Source organism: Prinia subflava, chromosome 10, assembly GCF_021018805.1.
Source record: "Prinia subflava isolate CZ2003 ecotype Zambia chromosome 10, Cam_Psub_1.2, whole genome shotgun sequence".
NCBI classification, from domain to species: domain Eukaryota; kingdom Metazoa; phylum Chordata; class Aves; order Passeriformes; family Cisticolidae; genus Prinia; species Prinia subflava.
This window is the reverse complement of record NC_086256.1, coordinates 5,321,511-5,345,895: the sequence shown is the minus strand read 5'-3', so window position 1 is coordinate 5,345,895 and position 24,385 is coordinate 5,321,511. Positions and strand designations below refer to the sequence as shown.

Here is a 24,385-nt window from a genome sequence, read left to right as displayed (position 1 = left end):
GTGACAGACACCTCAAAATGCTGCAACAAAGAAAGGTCAGTCAAGATAAAGGGATTTTTTCCATTAATAGGGGTGGTCAACATGAGGACAGGGGTCCAGTTTGAGAAAGGAATTGAACTAGATGAATCCCAAAGGTCCAGATTATGAACCTCTGTCTTAAATTATTCCATGACTTCATGGAGAGATGATCATGGCTGTTTTCATTTTATTCTGTCTCAATAAATTTGATCACATTGACAAATCAAAGCTTTCATCACTAGCCTTACAAACCAATCTGGGCACCTGGAAAATGAGACTGCCCCTTTTGTGCCTTGTCTCTGGGAGGATCCTGTGGCTCTAAAAGTGTTTCCACATCCAGCATCTTGTCCTATTTTTGCTTTACAGATGGGGTCCTCAGCTGCTGCAGCTCAGCAGTGCTCCCAAAGGCCCGGCAGGGGCAGTGCCAGGGGACAGTGCTGTATTTTATGCTGGCTGCAGCCCGTGGCTGCAGTTGGAGTGTTGCAGAAATGCACACCTGTACATCTGGCATTAACATCACCCTATTCGATTCCCTGAAGGATCTCTAACAGATTATTCCAACAGAACAGTCCTTAATTTACATGTTCCACTGCGTTTACAACCCCCCAGCATCTTATCACATTTATACCAACAGATCTGCTCTTAACCTTGGGGAAAAAAAGAAGAAAAAAAAAGCTTTCTTTACTGCCCCAGGTCCCAAACCTGGGTATCTGGCTGTGCCTGGCTGATTTGGCCTAGTTTTTATTTTTGCTATTTGAATTCAATGGCCCAGTGTACGTGATGCCCTGAAAGGAACATTCCATCCTTCTCCAGGAAAATTTTTCCAAGGGCAAGGAACAGTTTATTAAGTCCTTTTCCACAAAAGCACAGTAATGTCACCAAACCCACTCAGTCATGCAGGAGATCTGCATCAAAGAAGAATAACAGAGTAATATCCTTTGGGCTGAACAGAGAGCTGGGAGAGGATTGTGCATTTGGGGGTGGACGACACCACCAGCGCTGCCAACAAGAGAATTTTACATCTGGGCAACTTCACAGGAAATGAGGGCAGAACTGACCAGCACTGTGAGAAATCAGCACACACAGCAGCAGCACACAGAGTGCCTGGAACCATGGAAAATACCCATTAAAAATATAACTGTCAAGTTTGGATACATCTCCCTGAACCACTCGTGACATGTACTTCAAAATAAGAAAGAAGTGCCTGAACTGGTGCTGTATTTCAATCCAACATTCAGGGTTTGATTTTACATTCTACTTCCATTTTAGAATCTATTTCCAGAACTGCTGCTTATTAAGCCTGCCCTATTAAATCATTCCCCTATTAAATGCAATATGAATTAAGGTTTCCCAGTCTCTTTTTCTTCCTCTTAACACCCTACACTCTCACAACCCTGTACCTTTCTGTACAATAATTTCTGCTCTTAACCAGGAGAATGTCACATATCTGAAAGAGAAATAAGTGGTGAGTTTATGCTCTCTGCGTTCCTCGACCTCATTATATATACAATGTCCTAAGGCAAGAGTTTGCCAGCTTAGATTTTCACTTGCTCTATCCCTTTAATTTGTGTTCCCATCAGTTGTTACTGATTGTTAGCATTTGTTTTTATTTTTCTCTTGAGATTTTTTTTTTTTGCTTAAGTCACTGATTAAATAATCTAAATCCTTCAGAGGGAAATTTAAAATTTCCTTCTCATATAAAAAGCAGAATGATTCAGTACCTGTGCTGGAAATGCATTAGGTGGATAACATTCATTTTGCTGGAGGTCTCTGTTAGCTCAGTCAGAAAAATTATTTCCCTTCCCCCTCTCTCAGCTCCAAGAAACTGGGTAAGGAAAAGGTGAGGAATATTTCCATCCACATGAGCAGAGCCTGTGTGTGTCAGCCCCAGGGTGTCACCAAGCCACGCTGGGCTGCTTTCAGTGACACTAACAAAAAACAGGGCTCTGGATATGGTGGCTCCCCAGTGCAGAGTTCAAGTGAGCTACCAAAAATCTTCTGCAGGGGCCAGAGACCTGTCTTGCAGAAAAATGAAGAAATATAAGCAGCTTCTTATTTACAACCCTTTAAAAACATTTCAAAGCAAAAGCCTGGATAACCATCTCCTCTGAAATCAGTCCGTGCTAGAAACGAATCAACCTTCAACTAGAACCAAACCCACAACAGGGAGAAGTCCTGGAGATTTCATTAGCTGAGGACTCAGTGGGATTCATGCAACACCCTCACAGCCACCACTCCCAGACACATTCAGTGGCTTGAAGAACACAGCTAAAAACCCAATAATTGCATGAATGACAGAAAAGGTCCAGCAGAGATCAGGCCAGCTGTGATGCCATCTCACCTATCCAACAGGACACAGGTCATGTGTCCTGAACACCTGGGAATGGCTCATGTCCCTACAGAGGACATTGTTAGGTACAAAGCTGAGCAACTTCAGCGACTGGGGAAAACAGAAAAACCAAAGCGAAATTTTGATTCTGTAGAAAAAATCCCAAACCAAACCAAAAAAAAAAAAAAAAATCCGGAACCAAACCAAACCCCACAAACTGTTACCTTCACCCAAGCATAAGAGATGGGGACAGGACATCCCTAACTACCAAAAAGAGAGCACAAACTATATTTAAAAACACACCCCAAGAGCATTCAGAAAATAAAAAGCCTTTTAGCAGGTGGTTAGACACCGAGAGGAACAGCCTTGTTGTCATCACATTCGGAGCTGGAAGTACTCCTAAAATGCAACATTCAGCATTATTAACGCTCTTAAACTCCCTGGATTGAATGGACTATGGACAATGTCCCAGTGTTGCATTAACTGAGGAATAACCCCAGATCTTGGCAGAGGTGCTGGTAATTATGTGGCCTGTCTGAAAGCCATTGATTTTACAAAGCAGTTTGATCTTAACAGAGGAGAGAAATCTCTTATTTCCCAACCTGTCCCTTCCCTAGGGAAGCTCTGCAGGGCAGGCCCCTCCACAGGGCTGTGCTGCATTCTAAGCAGGAAAATGAGACAATCACAGGCCCTGCAGTCACCCCTTGACACAGGAGAAAGTCCAGCCTTGATTTCATCAGGGAGAAAGAAAATGGGACTGCAGAGAAGTATCCTACAGGAATGTCCATCTATACATGTTGTCTGTCACTGCATTTTCTGCCATTACATGTCTGTCATCTAAAATAACATTTACACAGATGAAGAGTCAGGTCTGTTACAGTAATGGGCCAAATTACAAGGAGAGCTCAACACTCTTTCATAGTTTCTTTAACAGAACAGGAACAAACTTCTTCCCGTGTTGCAGGAAGATGTTTCATGGGCTATCTATTTTTCTGAATTGAAAAACCACCAGAGAAACACAGACTTTGGTCTCTTAGAAATTTCAAGTAGGAGGAAAAAAAAAGATTAAAAAATTTTAAAAAATCACAAAAATCTGAACAAATTACTTTTCTCTGAGGACAGCAGTCTCGTATGAGACTCAGGTCAAGTTTCTTTCGTGATACTTAAGATTTAAGGCTGATTTCCCCAGAGGATGAAATAAGCAGGGGAAAAAACGGAAGTTGAAATGGGTGGAAAAGGAGTGGAAGATGATGAACAGAAATCCTGAGGGATCTCAGTGCTGCGTGGCCCATCCCCAGCCTGTGCTACGGCCTCTGACACGAGATTTGCAGGCAGAGGCTGCAGCAAATGAAGCTGCTTAGTTATTCAGCCCCCCTCCAGGCAATCAGGTAGTGGAAGTAGCATTAATGAGACAGCTTTTAACTAAGGAGGATGCAGGGTGAAAGACCAACGAATACAGTACATAAATATGTTAATGTATTTATTGAGGTAATTTTTTCTGTAGCCTGTATGCCGCTGCAAAAATGATTCAATTCATTTTATGCACGAGAAGCACATTCATCTCCCTTAATTAGGGAGAAAGTAGGACTGGTACTAGGATTAAAAATAAAAGTATGGTTGATTTTGAAGTCCTCTATGTACTCCAATCTGGTGAGATCTGATAAAAAACTTCCTCCAACACTGTTTCTGACTCATGGGAATATTTGTGAAGTACATGACTGGAAATTCAATAGAATGGCCTGTGCTAGTTTCTTGCTCTGGCAAGAACAAATCTGTAGATACAAGTAAGCACACAAATAAAAGTCTACATATTAGTATTTTCATTTAAATATCTCTGAGATTCCCTTCAATTCAACATCAGAAGGACCCTTCACAGTTCTAGAACAATGGAGCACAAATGGCCTCCTCAAAAGGACATGATAAAATGCACTACATGAAAATCAAGAATGTTCTTTTTACTTACTGGGTTTTTAAAGGGTGTTACCTGCAGTAACACTTACTCTCAGCTTTAGTTATTTTACATTCCTCATCTTTCTTCTGCTGCTTTTTTCATTTGTTCTCAGAGGAAAAATAAGAAATGAAGATTGAGCAAGGCAGTAACATTGCAAAGCTCCTCTGAAATAACAGAAGTGCTGTTTGCAGCGATGATAAATCCCAATATGTTACCAAGAAAAACACCAAATCTCAGTTTCTAAAAGCCTGATCCCAGGTGAGGGTGACCCTTCTCGCAGAGCTGCTGATCATGAGCCTGACAGGCAGCTCAGGATGTTTACAACTCCCTTGCAGACAGAAATCCAGACTAGACAGCCCTGCCTGTGTCACAGTCTGGAAACAGGAACATGTGAAAGTTTGTAAACCATGTGATTTGAATGACCTGAATCTTTTGTGTCTGTAATTTTTGTTCTAACACGAGCATAAATTGACAGATTATCCTGCAAGTGCTGGGAATAACAGCTCCAGTTTCTCTGTGCTTTGATAACAGAACATGTCTGAGGACTCCACTTTGTGCTACTCACTGCATGCTGCTTCTGACTCATCTGAGCCGTCGGGACATTCCTCTTCCCCGTCACATTTCCACCTGGCTGGGATGCAGTGCCCGTTGTCACAAGTGAAATCCGACTCAGCACAAGTTTTCTTTGCTGCAAGAAAAGAAGAAAGTACTTGGCATGAATATAAACAATGCAGAAGATCTCCACTGCACCCAGCCCCACCAAGGACGATATGGATTGCTCTGTACTAAGAGGATTTATTGCACATTCAGCATCGCTTCTTCATGACAGTCCCACATATATCATAGATGGGTGTTTCCTCTCACTAGAACTCTTATCCCTCCATTATTTGGCAAGGATTCACCCTTCCATGTCTTTTTCCAGCCATTCAAAAAACAGGGATGTTCTTTTTTAAGATAATTTTCTAAGGCTTTTACTACAAAAAGCTGCTGCCCTCATGGAACTGAAAGCATGCTGCATGATTTACAGACAGGCAAGACAAACAAGTACCACCTTTCGAGTACTATAACCTAAATAATAATGTTTCTATCTATGCCATCTATTCATGGCTTGTTAGTACATCTGTCACCACAGCAGATGATCATAAAGCACTCCTTCAAACACTGACATTCATTTTATTAAATGTCAACCACTCCACGCTCTTTGCTTTGCCTGCATTAATCTAGGGCTTGAGAAAGATGCAAGACATGAGCTCAAGCAATTAATTGGTCTATTCCTCTGTGCCACGAGCTCTGCAGTTCTAGTCAGCATCTTCCCACTGTGGCAGAAAGAGAAAATTCTACGTATATTTGGTCCCTTCAGGCTGAGGCCTCAGTGTTGATGTGACAACACTCGCTCACTGCTTTAGCAGTGGTGACTTCAGTGGCTGGGCTCAGTGTCACCACACTGCAGTGAAATGCTCTCTGGCTAACTGGTATCCACCTTTGTTAGCCACCATCTGACACAGGAAGTGCTGGCAGGGAGATCTGTCTCTTCCCCCTGCAAAGCTGCTCACAACCTAAGAGGATCACAGGAAAACTCAGGTAATGCAGGACCTCAGGAGGTCACCAAGTGCAGCCTCCTGCTCAAGACAGGCTCAGCTCTGAGGTCACACAAGGCTGCTCTGTGTTTTATCCAGTCTGGAAGGAAAAAAACCCCAAGATGGAGCCAGCACAACCTCCCTGGGCAACCTGTTCTGATGCCTCCAGTTTCCAAGGCATCAGTTCTGTGGCTTAGCTGCCCTCACAGTGAGACCTGGGCTTGCCAAGCCATTCTTTCTTACAAGTCATGTGCACACATATTGCTACATCAATATTTCTTCCAGCAAACATTTTCAAAGCATTAAACACAACAACTAAGCCTCTGGGGTTTGATCTTTTCCTTTCCTTTCTTGTTTTCCTACACGAGCTGCTGTCAGGAAGGGAGTCACGTTCAATATCACTCACGTGCCCACACAGGAAACATGGAGCATTTCTGTGTGAGGTGCTGGAGAGACCTACATGGCTGAAATAAAGCCATTTTCTAGCACACAAAACATGCAGCCTCCCTGAGCACACATCCAGCAGGAAAACACTGCAAAGCACCACTAAGCAGCTGTACAATCTCTCAGAATGCACTTTTTAAAGAGAACATACATTTACTCCCCTTCTGTTGCTAAATGAACCAGATTCTGGAGAATGGGAAAAAAAAGGACCATTTTCAATTTTCTCTTCAGTCATTCAGAAACATATTAGGGACTAATATAGGACAGAAAAACCATTTCCATATAAACCAAGAGTTTTACAAGACACCAGTCATACTAAGGATCATCCCAAGACATTGCACATCTGTTATCAGAGGGAAGACACTTTCTCTGCAATATCTCCTTTTAGAAATCCAAAGCTTGTGAAACTGGCTCTTGCACATCACTGCTGGGGTATTTGATGCGAGTTTTAATGAATCTGATGTATTTAATGGCCAGAAATGCTGGAACTGATAAGATAGCCATGCATGGCTGAAGTGAGAGCACTCTCCTGCTTGCTGGGAAGCTCAGTGGGTGAAATGTTGCTGTCTGCTCTCAGGGGAAGGTTGTGGCATCAACAGATGAAACAATCACAGCTCCAGCCAGAAAGGAGAGACCAGTGTAATACCGGAGACATTAGAAACCTAATTTTTAAAATGTATTCTGTTTTGTACTTGCTCTCTCAATGCTTTAATATCTTGCTTTCCACAGCAAAACTGTGCTTTAACTTATTCTCTGGAGATCCAAATAGCAATAAAACCACCATTGTCCCCAAAGCAAACCTCTCCTTTGTCTGACACCTCTGGGACACGGGGATGCAGGGGCCAGGGGCCAGCCCCGGGGAGGAGTGGCAGGGGCACTCCGTGCATGGTGGCACCGATGGCTTTGTCCCTTCCCTGCCACTGCTCCTCCTCATGCACCACAAGCAGCTCCCTGCCGGGGCTCATAGAAAGGCAGCAAAGCTTCACTGCCAGTCCTGGGGCGTCCCTCGGGAGGGGTTCATGTGCTCCCTCCCTTCAGCAAAATGAGGCTGGCACAGCCACCCCCCAGCAGTGGCCGAATCCAGAAGTGTCACCGTGTCCCCACACCCTCCTGAAGGTCCAAAAGTCCCAGGATACAAAAGTGTTCGGTCTTTGTTTGACTCTAAATTGACTAATCTCTTCAAGGAGCAGGATTAAGAGACAGGGAGCTCAAACCTTTTTATGATTCTTATATTTACTTCTTTTATTTATTTTTTTCTTTTTGTTATTTATATTTTAAATATTATCTTTTATTTGCAGTTACTTTTTACTACTGTTACTCTCCAGCACTGGGTCAGAGCTCTGCAGACTGTCTCAATTCCAGTAACTCCACTTTCTCTTGCAAACAGCAACCCAGATTATTCAAACTGCAAGAATACTGAAGCCCTGGCTCATTTCTCACCTCTAATACAAGACTGGAATCACTTTATTTCCAACCAGATTTACCTTCTGGCGCTCAATCCTTATGTCTCTGGGATCACAATGCAGGCAGGGAGCAGTTAATTAAAATATCAGCGCTCTGTTTTTTCCTTCCTTTCTCTTTTTGAAGTCTGATAATCCTTTTTATTAATCTCCCATGTTATACACCTTCCTTCTATCAATAATTCATCGAGGCTCACACCATAAATTGCCAGCGGTGCATTAAAATGTAAAATAAATAAATACATCCCTTTCAGACAATGGGGAGGACACAGGCTCATTTTACAGTTTCACCTGGCTCAGAAATAGTCGAGCAAAATTAATTGTCCCCCTGAGATCCATTTCCTTTGCCGTAAGCAGCCCGGGCAGCCCTGCTCACACGTCTCTTCCAAATGAACACAAACAAACAGGAGTGGGTATTCAGAGCCCCCTGAGCCCCTGTTCCTGGGGGGAAAGCAGCCCCTGGAACGAGAAGAGAGGTGGCTCCGAGGCGCGTGGAGCTTTCATCTCCTGCCCTGCCCGGCTGCACACAGTGACACCAGAGCCTGCCTGCCTCTCTGTGGGCTCTGCCTTCATCTGCCTTTGGCTCCTGCCTTTCCTTCCCCACGGGTGCAGCTGGACAGAGGTGCCAGAAGCTCCTCTGGCTCCTGTGTGACCACAGGGAGGGAGCCTGGCTTGGGCAGTTCTCCAAAGGAGGCCTTAGGTAAAGTCAGGCATTTCTGCTTCTCTTCTCCCAGAAAGGCAAGGGAAGAGGGAAAGGAGGTTTCAATTTTACTCAGCAGTGACAGAAAAATGCCCTAACGCGCTGAATTTTAAATAAAACTGCATCAAACCCAACGTGGCCCCTCATTTTCCAGAATGTCCTTTTCCATTCCATTACTCACATCTCTTATCCTGAATTCAAGTAAGGATTCAGGGGTCATCCCTACAGCAAATTAAAAAGAGGGAACCCAGGGAGAGTGGTTTAGAGCATGAGCATTTACAGACTGAATTCATAAAAACGCAGTGACTGGGAACATGTTTAATTAAACTGGAGGGAATAAATATACACAGAAAGGAACAAGCCTTGCACTGGGCAGCTGCAGGGACTGGATGATATAAATGTGACTTCCAGCTTCCAAAAATACCTGCTTCAGAAAGATCAGTTCCCTGACCCTAACCCAAACAAGGTATCTGAATCTAATGGAAAAGTCCAGGACTTATTTTCCTCTCTCTAATAATAAACTCAACATCCACTCACTGCCCTCAGTCACCTCAATTAACTTCACTTAACTTTTGCCTCAGTTTTAGAGGCTTTACAAGGCAGGCACATCTTTCCAGTTACTCCTTGTAAGACACCAGGCTCTCCATGACTCAATTTCCAATTCACGCCTCATTTATTCCTATTTTGCACATCTTTAATATTAAGCAATACTCAGCTCTAAAATAGTTTCATTTATTGCTAATCCTGATTTCCCCAAACAAGCAGCTGAAAAGCAGAATGAACACAGTTCCTCTTTCATCAACAGTTCTATGCAGTTGTTCAACAGCAGCAGTAACAAAACCACATTAAAAAGCATCTTTTCTTACTACAACTTGGCTGTAAAGGACACTTGAAAATGAGGGTTTGTTTTTTCCCCATGAGACAATGAACCCTATATAGTTCTAACACTTTAAACACTGGATTTTTAGACAAAGGGTTTTGTTCAAACTCTGGACTTTGTATCCAAGACAGAAAACCAGGCCAATGAGAGCATCCTTGAGTGCTAACCCACAAAGACCCCGCAAACCCTGCCCTTTTCCCATTTTCTCCTCTCAGTAACTCTTGGCCAACTTCCAATTCTAAAAGAGGGGAAAGATGTGGAAAATAAATCTAATCCCACAAGTTTCATAAAATTGGGAGCTGAATAGAGAACAATCACAGTCACAGTTCCACTGAGGGAGATGAGGGCAGAAAGTGGCCACAGGGCTGATCTGCTCCATGGGCTGCCAGACAGCCAGGGCTGCCCAGACTGCATCTCATCCCAACGTGGGCTTATGGCAGAGGGAAGGTGGCAATTAGAGATGAAAAACCCCAGACACCAAACTCACTGAAACCTGATTTAATTTGTTCCACTACCCTCATTCCTTTACGCAGATCCTGCTCCTATTTTAATTTCTGAATCAACACCAGACTTCCCACCAAACTGTGTATCTGCTCTCATTTGCAGCCAACATTCAGTCTTCTAGCAGAAAACAGTTTCACCCAAGCTGCCGTAAAAACGTAACAAAATATAGTAAAATACCATACAATGCAAGTTTTGCTGTGATCCTTCTGCAGCAATAAAATAGCCCAGCCCAGTAGGGTGTGATAATGGGGAGATGATGGGAGGCCAGAGACGCTGAAATTCACAAAACAGGGTTTCATTTCATATTGGGGAACTTCAATGGCAACTTTGATCAGTGGTTTGTTTATCAGAGCCCCTGCCAAGGCTCCATGTGAGGAGAAGAGAAGCAGCACTGCCCGAGCTGAGGAGCTCAAACACAGCCCATCAGCACCACTCTGCCCTGTGCCAACCACAGCTCGGTGGGCAATGGACAGGAGCCAGCTCCTCCCAGAACAAAAGATATCCTTGCTATAGGTCACTCTGCACCTCCTAAGGACCCCCATCAATCCAGTGGCAGAGTGAGCAAAACACAGCCCAGCTCAGTCACTGGCTTGGCCCAGCGAGGTCTTCTGCTTCCCAGAGAAAGGAAAGGGCTGTGCTCATGGTTCAGCTCAGGAAAGCTTCTGGGCTACACAAAACCCAACAGCAAACAGTTGTTTTCAGCTTATAACCACAGTCAGCTCCTGAATCACAAACACAGCCACCAGGACACTGCAAATGCCACTCCCAAACAGAAATTCCTGCAACAGAAGAAAATTATAAAAAAAAAAAATTCGAAGTTATGTTCACCACAAACTTGATATATACTCCCAAACTCAGAAAACACTTGGAGCTGGAGACTGAGCCCATACCACATACTCTGACAGCATCCCTGCCCTTCAAAAAGAATCTGTGCTATTGATCCGCAATCCTTTGATCAGATCTTATACCCCAAGGATGTCTTAGCTGTCCTTAAGCAGATCTGAAAATCCCAACCTGCATGTGCAGCCGAGTCCTCTCAGTTGCTGCTGTTGATTTTGCAAGGGAGGAAGTGTCACAGGGAGTGTGGACAACCTGCCCTGGAGTGGTTTCCTGCTCCCAGCAGGTGCTGCATTCCCTGCTTCAGGCATCCAACCCTTGTGCTGGGAGCCTGACCCCTCACACACCTCTGCCAAGCCCTTGGAGTGGCAATCCCAGGAATGTGCTGGTTTGCAGCTATAGAATGGCAACAGAGAAGATCTCAGAGCTGAAATACCAGGAAATCCTAGTGGATGTGGATCATCAAGTCCTTTTTATTTTCATACAACTAAGGACACCTTGAAGTAATGAAAGGGAATATTTAACCGTTCTCTGAATCTGGCCACTTCTTTTGACGCTGCTATCTCAGCAGGCAATTACTTTTATAAAGCAAGATTAATCAGATCCCCTCAAAGAGCCAGAGCTCAGGCACAGACCACGGTCCCTTTGATACTCCACATGAAACACATTCTAAAGAAACTTGTCCCCGAGACCCCCTGAAACAGCCCCAGAAAACAACACCCCATTGACAGAGACCCAGTCAGAGGCTCTGGGGCTGCCTAAAGCTGCTGCTCAAGTAACCAAAACATGCAGCTGCAGAGCCTGAAGCTCCTCACATCAATCAAATCAAATCTAACCAAACCAAAGACTTTAAAAGAAGAAAAAGAGATGTCACCTGTGATTTTTCATCAGTATCAAAGTATCCACTTTTGTACATTTTAAATGGTAATATGTATAGGCTCCTATTAAGAATTATTTAAATCCATTTTCACGTTTAATATTGAATTTAATGTAAGGAAAATGGCAGAACCTAATTGAAACCTATGAAAAGCAGAATGCTGAAACAACACACTGTTCTCATGTATGAAATGAAAGTAACTTCAACTAACAAATACAGGCCTTTCTTCCTAATTTTGCTTACATAAAATCAAGGTAAAACTGAACAGTTTCCCCAACCTATCCTCAGGTTGCTGTTGTCATTTCAGCCTTTAAAAAGGGTCTGCATGCTCAAAGGTTGTTCTGTTTTTTACCAAATATTTTGTTGGTCTAGTGAATGCAGCACTTGTCCTGACAAGCCATGTTTCACCAACAGGAAAAGCAGGAATTTTCTTCTTCCCAGAAGAGAAATCAAGGACAAAAAGTCCACTTGGGCTGGTGTGCTCCTTGGAGGGCAATAGAGGTCTGCTGAACACACTGCTTGGTATTCAGGACAACTTCTCCTTGCAGGTTTGAAGGCTTGGTCGGGGCTCTGGGGCTTTGTCCTACGGAGATTCACAGCTGGGAACAGCCCAGGCAGAAAGCTGAGTGCTGCCTCGCTCCCTTCAGAGGAACATGCCCCACACTCCTTCAGGCAAGGCTCCCTCCAACATCTGCTCCCTCCATTCTTCTCTCAGCTCTCTCCAGTTTTTTTAAATCCACTCATAAGTCGTGTTTTAAGCTGTACAAACCCAGGTTTGGTGGCAATTTCCTCATTTTTATTCTCCAGGAACCCCCATCACCTCAATGTTCAAGTCTCTGGATTAAAAACAACGAACAAACCCACAAGAAAACCAACCATCTTCCCCCAAACTGTATTTGTAAATTGGAAAATGATGTTTTTCTGCAGAGGAAGGGGAAGAAGGGCCAGATTTTCCTACCAGCACCTGAAATACTCTCCAGCTTTGCTCAGAAACAGGCTGACAGCCCTGTCCAGCCTGCAGCCACCTCTGGATGCCACCAATGAACCTCACTGTTGTGTCACACTGTGCAGCAGGTGTGAGAAACCACTCACCACTCAGTGTCACAACACGCCACTGACAAAATCTTCCTCATCCAGCAGCAACAGTGACAAGAAGGCTGCCAAGTGCATGCTCACAAGGTTTGCCTTCAGCAAATGGAATTTTTCTTACAACAAAGGTTATACAAGGCAGCACTGAATGGAAGGGCTATCAGAAATCTCTCTCCCCTTAAGAGCTCTGAGAACCTGAGAATGCACAAGTCGTGTCCTCCCTTACAGGTACACGTCCCAGAGGCATTAAAGGACACGCCAGAACTGTGCAGCAGATCTGTGGCATCACCAAGGGCCTGCCCGTGTCTCCCCTCGGCGTTTGGCGGCGCGGTCGCCGTATCTGTCGCTCGAGTCAGGATTCCCTGCGTGCGGAAAAGAGCAGCCACCGCTCTGCTGTGGAAGCTGAGCGTGTTTCCAGAACTCCATATTGCTGCAGTCATGACCTTTTCAAAGGATTTGGTATGCTCTGACTTTCCAGTTTGTTTCTAAATATTTCTTTGACTGAAGCTCATCCACACTGACTTCTGCTGACAGAATTGCCAGCTTTGTCTGTCTCTGGGTTTTGTTGTGCCTTCTTTTAACAAGCAAGACATTGTTGCAAGACAGAAGCTCTTGGGGTGGCAACTACATGTATGTTATTTCACAATGAAGGATATCCACAGATTCCTCAAGAGGCACTTAATATTATTCTGTCTTTCTATTTCTGGGAATTCAACACTAGGGGCCAAATTCTACCCTGATGAAACATCCCCAAAGTCCATAATAATTACTGGTCTCAGTGGTCTCTGTGCAAAATTGTTCTCAGATGTTTTTATGACACCCTACAATGTCTGTTTTCAGCACAGATTTTATAACCCCCAGGCTAAACCAAAGCCCCTGATGACAAAAGTCCCTGGTGCACTGAGTCAACGCCCCAGTGACAAAAGCCAGGTTTCCTGAGGACAAAACAGACTGAAAGCTATTTCTGAGAGCAAATACAGTAAGAGAAAAGCAGAAGTGGTTGGGTTGATGGAGCAGTTTTGGTTCCCACCTACACATATGCTCATAGCTTATCAGACAGGTACCAGGGAAAGAGAACAGCCATACTTCATGGATAAAATTGCCTTCAGTTAGTCAGAAAATTAGAGAAATGAGGCTAAGGCGTGTGAGCAGGGACACAGGAAAAGAGACAAAGACATGTAAATGCAGATCCTTTCACCAAGTGAGATACAAGGAAAATGCAGGCCTCCCTACACAGTCATTGCTCCCTGCTCTGTTTGATATTTTTAAGCATGATTCCTTTTTCATAGATGGTGGTAAGAAGATCTCCAAGATCAGTGGCGAGGATAGCAAAGAATACCCTTGAAGCCTGATGTGCCATCTTTTCTCACCTGGCTCATGCTATCACATTGAAACATTACAGCACTGGATTTTACACGTGCAGAATTCATCTTTCACAGCTCGGGACACAGCATTTAAGTTCTTGCTGCCCGAATTCAGTGTACACACTGTGAGGTTAAAGTGCACCAAAGCAAAACATGGCACCTCCAGCAGAATTTCACACCAAGTTTGCACGCAGGAGATAAACCCAGGGGCCCCAAAGCCTGCGCAGAGCCAGGCACGATGAACTCCCTGTCTCACTTCCACTGCAGCTGCCTGATCTCGGGTTCAAACCAGCATCAGGCACTTCTGGCAAGCCTCAGCCCCTGGCTGCACATTTGTCACTGCTGTGGTGGCTCTGCCCTGACATAGCTGTGTGAGCCCTGTGGCTCAGCTCGCTCGGGCTGTGAGAGCACAAAACATCTGCAGGGAACAGCAGCAGTTTCAGCAGCCACCTTTGCCACTGAGAGCAGAGCAGCACCATTACACACTGGGGGGCCCAGAACTGCAGGCTAACTCACTTCCTCTGCAAATCAGCCCTAAAAACAGCAAGAGAAACAAACACCGTTTAAACCCTGTTTTGCAGGACTTGGCCTGGGTCCAGGCTGCATACTGATCCTTACAACTGTGTGGAAAAACAGTAACCTTAAATTTACACCTGCAAGCTCTGTGTTTGTAAGCACAGTAAAACACACGTGCAGGACGTTCCTGTGCACGAGCATTACGTGTTTCCAAAAATGTGGGAATGTCTAACAGCACAAGTATCTCTGACCTGTCATATAAATTATACAAACCTAAGGACATGCTGGAAACCCAACAGAAGTCAAGACACAGCTCCGAATTTCTAGGAAAACAAAGAAAGGGAAATAAAGGAAAAAAAGCAAAGGGAAGAGTCAGGATCAATGGACTAAAGCAGAGACTTGAAGACTCAATCCATGCAGTGGCAAAATGATGCCTTGTGTGGGTAGGAAATAGGGAGAGGGGATACCAGAAGTGTAACAGAGCTGGGATGCCTGAGGAGGTGTTGCTGGTTCAATGCACAAATCCATGTGGGTGGACAGTAGGGAAAGGCAATGAGGGTTTGTACTCTCAGTTAGGGAATTACATGGGCAACAACACACCTGAGCATTCTTTTTGGCAGCCAACAGCAGAGGGAATGAAGCTGTTATTTTGCTTGGTTCTGCTGCATTTATGCATTTTTAAATTAGAAACAGCACTGCATTTTATGTTAATTTATACATGGTCCAGTTGCTTAATCTTGGATCGATGTTTCCTCTTTTTCTTCTGGTCCTACTTTAATCAATAAGTTGCGGGGTAAAACATGCAAGAAATGCTCTGTACAGTTAAGAAAAAGCCCTATGTGCCATGGTTTACTTTCTGTGAGGCTAAAATATTACAAGTAAAATACCCACTGAAGTGTCTTGGAAAAATGAAGAGTCAATAACAATAAAAGGAACAGAGATTTTTCTAAAGACTTAAATCTAGTGTTTTTCAGCTTCATTCCTTTTTGCATTTACTTTCTTACTAACAAAATGATGGTACTTTTGAAGTAAAAATTTTCCCTAGGTTTATTTTAGAAAGTTCCCCAGTCCTGAAATATGTAACTCCTTCAGACACCAAAAACAGAAATGGAAAATGGAAAGTAACAATTGGAATGCCACAAAACCCAAAAATACGCACAGAAACCCCTTATGCCATAACAACCACTACAGAAAGCTTTCTTATCTCATCCCAATAGCTACAGTAAAAGAACTTAAAGAGAATTACTGAGCAGCAATGCATTGCGAATGTTCAAGATAATAATTAAAAAAATAGAGCCTGGTTGTTAATGATCTTTAAACAGACCAGTGCCACAGATGTCCCTGTGCATGCACCTGTGAAGACACCTTTTCTACAGCTCTGTTAGCTGCTCTGTAAAGAAGACATTCATTGTATCCAACGGCTAATTTGCCAGCAATCTTGCTTTTTAAGAGCACTGAATCAGAGCCCTGGGAATTGTAAGGGATCACACACAAAAGCATTTTCCAGCCCGTCTCCAAAGCCAGCATCGTTTCAGACTGAACAGCAGGTTCATCCTCGGATCCAAGTCTGTTGCGGCGGAACAGCGCCAAACAAATGTCTGTTAATATTCTGCCAGGAAGCACGAGCAGAGGGGCTCCTGCATTGCATTAAGGCAAGGGCTCAGGTTAGGAGCTGGCCATCGGTCACGCAGCTCCCCCATTCGAGCACAAACCTCTTCACCCATCGCCGTGTGCTGTCAGATGCTTTTTTGTGCATTGCAATATTAAATACTTGTACCCTGGGGATGGGGGTTGAATAGGCACAACATGGAAATTATGATGCATGCATCCATAGCCTTTAACCTATTAACAAGTATGACCAAGATCACTTATTCGGAGCTCTCTAATCATCAGGGCAAGAAGACATCAACAGCTACTGTGTGACTCTGACAGGGCCTTCAATGGCAAGTGTGGTTCAAAGGTCCACAGGAAACACAAAGCAGCTTTGTCTTTTGATGTAAAGAACAAAGCTACCATGTGGCACGGCATCACACATGCAATTAGTCAGGAAAGTTAATACAGTAGAAGCAGATGGTGGAACCATGTCAACATTTTTAGTGGGCACATTTCCCCTTACTCTCCAGTTGCCGTGATCCAAGGTCGGCGGAGCAGCAGGCAGATTGTTGGTAAGCAGGACCCCACCAGGGATTGGCAGTCCCCTTTTATCTGTCCATCTGAGGTACCCTGTGCTCCCACTTCTACAGACACAGCTCCATCTTTGACACCTCCTTTCCACCACATCCCCACGCCACATGGCAGCACCATTAACCTCAGTGCACACTGAGAGAAAACGAGGCAGAGACAGTCAGTCTAACCCTGCTTGTGCTGGGAGACACTGACAGGAAAAGGCACCAAAAACTCCCCTCTAGTGGCCCTCACACTGCTCATTCTGCTCATTTCTGCAGCTCAGAGCGTTACCAAATGCTGCACGAATCGCGCGCACAGCACACGTCATTCCGCAGAACTTTACACGTCTGCAAAGAGCAACTGCTCCTTTCTCCCTGCCAGCCCTAACACTCCGCTGACACAGGATGGAAATGAGAGGCTTCCTGGTCACCACCAATCACACTGCACATGTAGAACACCTAAAACCCAAACCACAAGGATCACACAAAGAAACGCCATACAGGAAACGCTGTGGTCTGCATGACTTTGAAGTTAACAGCCCTGCACAGCCTTCAGACAGTCTCTCCCCTGCTACTGTCAACCAGTTTTGCCCAGTTCCCCAGCTCCACTCATCATGGATTTCAGCAGTACCCAGGTGAAGATGGCAGGAGCTTTCAGCTCTGCAAGTCATTTAATTAAAATGGAATGAACAACCAGCAGTTAGTCAAAGTGCTCATATGCTCCAGCCACCACAGCTGCTGAATTCTGCAGCCCTCGGTCCAATCTGATTTCCTTTAAAGCTCCTGGCAACCCATTAATTAAAGCACATTATTTACAGCTTCCAGGGGCTCGAAACCCTGGGATGCACTGGATGGAATTTCTGCAATTACGTACAGGCAGTCCCAGTGACAGGCTCCATTCTCGCTGCTGCTCTGCCCTGCTCCCACACTCGGCCGTTCCCATCCACGCGGGGCTGTCTGGCCTGGGCTGCCACGCCGGGATCGGCTGCCATGGAAATGAGCAGGAGACACAAAGGACCTGGGAGACTCACTGGAGATGGAGGAGTAGCGAGGCAATAGCACAGGAAGGCCAAGACAAAGAGAAACCAATTTGCCTGCTGCCTTTAAACACAAACAACCCTCCCCCTTTGTGCAAGGAGATGTTGATGAATTGAGTTTTCCCCTGATTTAAGAAACCAAGCCCCTTCCAGCCAAATGCAACAAAGCCATGTGGATGGAGCATCCTGCCTTTGGCCCTGAGCAGCATTCCCTCCGTTAATGCTCTGGGGGGAAATGATCCCAAAGCAAACCCTGAGAAGGTGTGGTTTAATGAGCAATCCCTGTGTCACTGCTAGCACAGCATCAGATGCAGACAGATTTCTCTGCTTTCAGAAGGAGTATTTCTTTTCACTCCATTATTAAGCAATCACGTTCATCAGCAATTCCCATGACTCTGCAACAAAAAAGCATCTTAAAACATAACCTTACAAAGTATGACTGACAAGCATAATGAAGTCTCCTGTGTCCTTGAACTGATTTCCAAAGGTATTTGAGAAGGACTGAGAGCAGCCCTGTCAAGGATTTGGGGCTGCTGGTGGATGTGAGGCCAGAGAGGTGCACTCACAGCCCAGGAACCAAATGTGTCCTGGGCTGCATCCAAAGGAGTGTGCACTAGATACAAGTGTAAAAATGAAGAAATTTTTGTAGAGAGTATTAGATACAAGGAATATAGATGGATGTAAAGAAGATATTTTTTACATTATTGCAAAACACTGGCTCAGTTTGCCCAGAGAGCTGGTGAGTGCCCTGTACCTGGAAACATTCAAAGTCAGGTTGGACAGGATCTGAGCGACCTGATCTAGTTGAAGACATCCCTGCCCATGGCAGAGGGTTGGACTAGATGACCTTTAAAGTTCTCTTTCAATACAAACTATTCTGTTATTACTTGTGTTTTATGAGAATAAAGGGAATATAAATTTTTATGGAACTGTGAACTTTTTACTGCTTATGGAGTCCCATATGAACACTGCTGAAAGATCAAGTACCATAAGCCAAAGACATTCATAGATATAATGATCCCAATGATTATTTCTTTCCCCCACACACATTTGTTTCTTTTTTTTTTTCCATGAGGCCAAGTGATTAATCTATGTAAAACCTATGGAAACCATCCAGAGATATAAAAAGGAGAAGACTCTATTAAGATAAGTCACTACCAAAGCTTCAATCTTTCTTCCAGCAATACAAAAGTGGATTTTGGCTTTATTCTCCTGTGGTTCATTCACAAAAGGAAGGAAAACAAGTGGAGAAAGTATTTCTTGCATGATACAGAAACAGCTCTGCAGATTTCAGTCTGTAATTCCAAATACCCAACGTGCACCATGCCCTCAGCTGGGGTGAGAAATTGCTTGTCTGCTCTGAAGTCACTGTAGCTACTCCAATTCAGATTAGCTCTAAAAGCCTCTTTCACCAAGATGTATTGCAGTAATGCACTGGTATTATTTAAGTCCAGATTTAAATGTAGTACAGAAGACGTATTTTTGCTGCAAGAAACCCCAGAAACTCAAGACACTGTATCAACATTTGTCTCCTGATTAAGTCTTTTGTCACTGTGATTTTCACAAGAAGAGCTATGAATGGATTTAGAGGAGATAGTGACCATGAAAATGTCTCTGAGGTGACTGTTTTATTATGCTTTCATGCTTTTCTGTACTGGGTCCCTGTAGGTGATGAAAACACCAATTCTTTCTCTCCAGGGCAGCTAGAATTTAGCACCAGACATTTTCCAGCAATAAAAAAATCAGCAATATGGCTTTAGACCATTCAAAACAGCAGTCTGTAAATGCCTGGCTACTACAGTATGGAGTGCTAAACTTGTAATTCTCCAGTAAATTTCTGGGTCCCCACATTAATATACATTAAAACATTAATCTGTGTGCACAATTTTAAGGCGATAGGCTTTTTTTTAATTAACTTTTTTATCTTTTATGTCTGTTACATCACATGTACTGGCAGTGCAGCAAGTGACCTGTAGCCCCTGCTAATCAGTACCCTCCAGAAATCAAAAAGTAGCATCAGAACCGAAAACCGAGTTTCAGAGATAAGGATTCAGCCTCCAGCAGAAGGAAAAGCATTCCCTGCTCAGTATGTCAGAAATGAAGGTACAAGTAGAGGAACAATTTTCATATGTCCCTCCCAAGTCTTCTCTAAACAGCAGCACAGGTAAGACCCTGTGAAGGCCCCAGCCACAAGGTAAAGTTAGAAGGTTTTGTCCCTACCAAACACCATCCAGCCTGGACTGGATCCCCAGGACTGGAACCAGTGAGCAATATCAGAATTAAACTTCCCCTCTGCAAATGGTTTCCAGTCACCTAAGTGTTACCAAGACAACTCCAGCTCCCAGAATACAAATTACCTTTGGGGTAGCACCGTAAACTCTGAGCCCTTACCAACTCTGCATGCAAATTCAAATCACAACAATTTAAGTGACAACTGTGTAAACAGCAGAAACTATTAAACTATCACAGGAGTCAATGGTACTATAGTCAGGAAAAATGTTACTGGAGGCAGCAACAAAACCGAGCAAAAGGAGGAGGAGAGACACATTAAAAAGTTCAGCCTTGTAATTCATGAGTGCCAGGCGAGGGCTTCTCATTCCCTAGGAAACATCACTTTTCCTTTGACTTCTCCTTGTCCTGGATATCAACTATAAATTAGGCCTGATGTTGGGGCAAAACTTTACATGTAAGGAAGCCAGGCAGCTTTGGGTGCCAAGAGACGCCGGTTATAAACAACCCTGGAGCTGTGCATTGCATTTTATTTCCAACAGATGCATTAAAAAAAAAGGGAAAAAGAAGAAAAAAAGAGAAAGAAATATTGCCTTTGGCACTGATGTGTGAGGCATTTTCAAAACTCAGTGTTAAAGAAATGCTCTGGATGTACAAAATGTTTTGAAAAAATGCTGATAAACTGAGCACAGCAGTACTTACATTACTGCCCTGAAAAATTACATCAGCAAACAGCTTCAGCAAGAGTAACTGTAAGGACTCGGGCAACAGAACCAAGAATTTCAGATGTGTGACAAGCTCAGACACTGGAACCTGAGAACAAGGGAGGGGTGGGAAACACCAAAAGCTGCAGCCCCCATTAAAGCTGTGTGGCATACAGTAGTATTTTACCCTTTCAGAACATTTTTCACTAAGTCCCAAACACTTCACAGCCAGGACAGTCAGAGCCAGTTCCTCAGGAGGAAACCAGTGGTGCCCTTGATTTCATGCTTCCATCAGGAGGTAACTTCACCTGGCGAGGCCAGGAGTGTTCCAGCCAAATTCTTTCCTCTCCAGCTGTCCTATCCTCATGCAGACTGTACAAAAAAACTCCCACAACAAAACCCCCAAAACCCTGCATTTTGGGGGGAGCACCTTAAACTGGATCCCTCGGGAGGAAGCAGTGGAGCAATGGGAATGACAGAAAGTGAAATAAAGCACTCTGCTACCAGAGCATTCACAGCCACTTCAGTTCTTGTTTGTTATGTTAGATATATGAAAAATTAAAAATTGATTGTTAGGCTCTATATTCCTCCAGCAAGACTCTTGAAAGATCCCTGACAGGGGGTCTGGACCCTCAGGCAGCTTTGCAGATCTCCCCAGAAATGAAAGCCAGCAGGGAAGTCCTGCTGTCCGTAACTCACATGACTGCTTGGAAACTGCTGAAGTGTTCACACCCCTTTATTTTCCCTCTCACAGTGACACTTTATCAAGTGCTTGGCTACAATAACATTTACTTATTAAGGTATCAAGAGCAACAGCTCAACTGCACAGAGCCAGAAGCAGGCCAACGTGAGCCTGGCCACTTTATTCCATCTTTCCTTTTGCTAAGGTGAAGTCGTTCCTACCAGATTCATGAACTGCAGCTTATAAGTAAAAATTCCCATTCTCCTGCCAGGTGAAATTACTGTTGGAAAATCTGCATAACCAGGCAGGAGCCTCTGTGAGAGTGTGACAATTTGCCCGGTGGGACTCTGTGCAGCCACAATCACTTCAGACATTGATCATCCCACAGAAGATGACGTGGGAGAAAATCTCCCATTATCAGACCTTTCCTTGCCCAGCTGGGAGCAACTGATGAAATCCAAGAAGAGCTTATTTTAAAAAATCAAGAGAACCCTCTTCATGCCTGTGCATTAAAAACCTTCCCTGCTAACCAGCCATTTCTTAAAGGCCGTGTCCTGCTCTGATTGTTTTGAGATGGGAGAAGACAGGATTTTTCCAGGACATCCTGCTTCACACCATGGGAGGAGGATGCTGCACATGCACAAGCCAAAGGCACTTTTAAGCCCCCAGAAGTGGGATAGAGCTGTGATTGGCTCTGCTTGTAAGCCAGTGGCAAGAACATGATCAGCTTCGGTACCAATTATAATTGATGCACTAACTCATCATACTGGTAAATAATGTTGAGACTTAACAGAATCAATTACAATCTTCACTCTGAAAAGAAACATTTAAAAGGGCATAAAAAATTCTTCACCATCCTCTACCACTTGCCAGTTACAATGAACAGCCCTTAAGGAGAAGTTCTGAGATCTGGCTCATCTCATCCCTCCATTACCAACTGCTTGTCTACCCAAAAGCAGAAGATGGGAATAAAAAGACCCCAATCCCTCAGGAAGCCTAAAGATCCAAAGAACTTCAAATTACTACTGTCAGAAATGAGGCTCTTTTAATGACTCTGTCCTGCAGTACTTGGCATTGGGAACTTCAATCCCAGTATCTTTTCTCAGTGGTCACTTTTCCATTTGCTGTCTGTGTGCACATTTTTTTTTCCATTAGTTGTCTCTGGGAAAGGAAAGGGAATTGGTAAAGGAACAGAGAGGAAACAGTCCACCTGAACTGGGAGGGATGGGGGAATAACTGCACACTGGATTTGATAGTTTTCACTTTTCTTTAGCTGTTATAGGTAAAAGAATAAGCAAATTAATAAAGTACAACCCATTGCCAAGACCCCAGCAGCTCAGTCCCAGGTCTGATAATCACCTAACAGGTATCATGGACATGCACGTGGCAAATATCATGAAATGAATTATTAATAAGTACAGATATCTAAAACCAACCACCATCATCCCAAAAAAGCAAACAAAAAACCCAACCAACATTAAACATGGGAAAAATGAAGGCATGGCATTTAGAGGGCAAGTGTTTCTCCAAAGGGCTGTGCAAGTCCTGATCCTTGAACCACAGCCACTGGCCAGCACTTCCCTTCTGCTGCCAGAGTCCTTCCTGTGTCCTGCACGAGCAGCTAACACAGATTTACCACCCTCTGCCCTCAGCTCTCTGTCGGGACAGGCCTGGAAGGGAGGAGCAGGCTGGCAGAGCAATCACTAGAAAAGGGAAGGGGCCTATGCACAGAGAAACACCCACTTGCAAACTTCCTTTCTTGTGCAAGAATAAATGATTCAAGGATGTGAAGCTGCTAACAGATAATAGAGCAAAGCCACTTACGATATTTTACTAAGAAAGATCTATTCCCTGCCTTGTGAAAAAAAGTTTTGTTTCTCATAGAGCTGACTCTATTCTTTCCCTTTTTTCTTCTCGGCTCTCAGTCTGTGGCAGTTCATTAAAAGATATGAACATTTCCCTTTGTTCCTGGGTCAGCCAGGTCCTGTCATACAATTCAATTGGCAGGTGAATTTTAAATGGGTCAGAACTGATAGTAAGCTCTTAAAATGAGAATAAGCTGATTGTCCCTGGAAATAGAAAAGAACAGAGGGGACTTTCAGAGTATCTGTGTCTCCAGATAACCTTTGTTATGTAATGGAGCTGCCTTACAGTGGTATTTTTTTCCCCCTGCCATGGAAGTAACTCTGTCAAGGCCTGCTGACACTGGAATAGCTGTTTATCAAGGAGAAGCGTGTCAAATGTACACAAAGCCTGGGAGCACTGCAGAGAATCACAACCCCTGGGTCCTGCAGCCAAGTCAGATCCCCTCAGGGTTGTCCTCCTTGCATTTGCAGCACAGGGGCTTCTCCAAGCCAGGCTGCTGCACAGGAACAGGGGCAAGGCACAGCTCTGAGGCTACAACACCCCAAGTGCCCAAATCCAAATGAGGGACTGCCCACAGTGACGTGTCCTGCACTGCAAACATGAACTGGTTTGCTGGCAATCTCCTGAAAACATCATCTGACTCTGCCCTAAAGTCAGATGCACTATGTACAAGGGTACAAAGTTACTTGGGAGACTGATGAATTTATAAATAGTTGCTAAGAAGCTTTCAGGCTTATGCAAGTTTTCTGTGAAAACATCAAGTCCTTTGCTAACTCCATTCAATCACAGGCTCATGACTGAGATCAAACCCTCACTGTCCTCTCCACAAGCCCTCCAGGGCCAAATGAAGACCAGTCACTAATATTTAAAACATAACTTATGATGGCTACTGGCTACTTGGAGACCACTGTTCAAAATTATTTCCTTACAGGAAATCCTCACTGATCAAAAGCCAAGCCAGAAGCCAAAAACCTCCTGCTTCCCCAAGTCATGCCGTGCCTCCAAACAGCCTGAAGAGCTTTCCTAAAGGGTTAATCTGAATTTATGTAAGCTCAAATCTGCTCCTTTCTGTGTTTTAGCTACAGTAAAACAAGAAGCAAAGCAGACAGCCATAGATCCCTGCTGTGATTCCTGTACTCAAAGTCCATTTTCCTCT

At 44.1% G+C, this 24,385-nt stretch overlaps 1 protein-coding gene across 1 annotated transcript in view; it reads right to left on the bottom strand.

The window, feature by feature from the left end:
- LRP8 (LDL receptor related protein 8) overlaps positions 1-24,385 on the bottom strand; it is a 167,063-nt gene that overhangs the window by 60,126 nt on the left and 82,552 nt on the right. Inside the window, exon 3 of the mRNA XM_063407063.1 lies at positions 4,864-4,986. Coding sequence (XP_063263133.1) covers positions 4,864-4,986 — 123 coding nt within the window. The remainder of the gene's footprint in view (positions 1-4,863; positions 4,987-24,385) is intronic.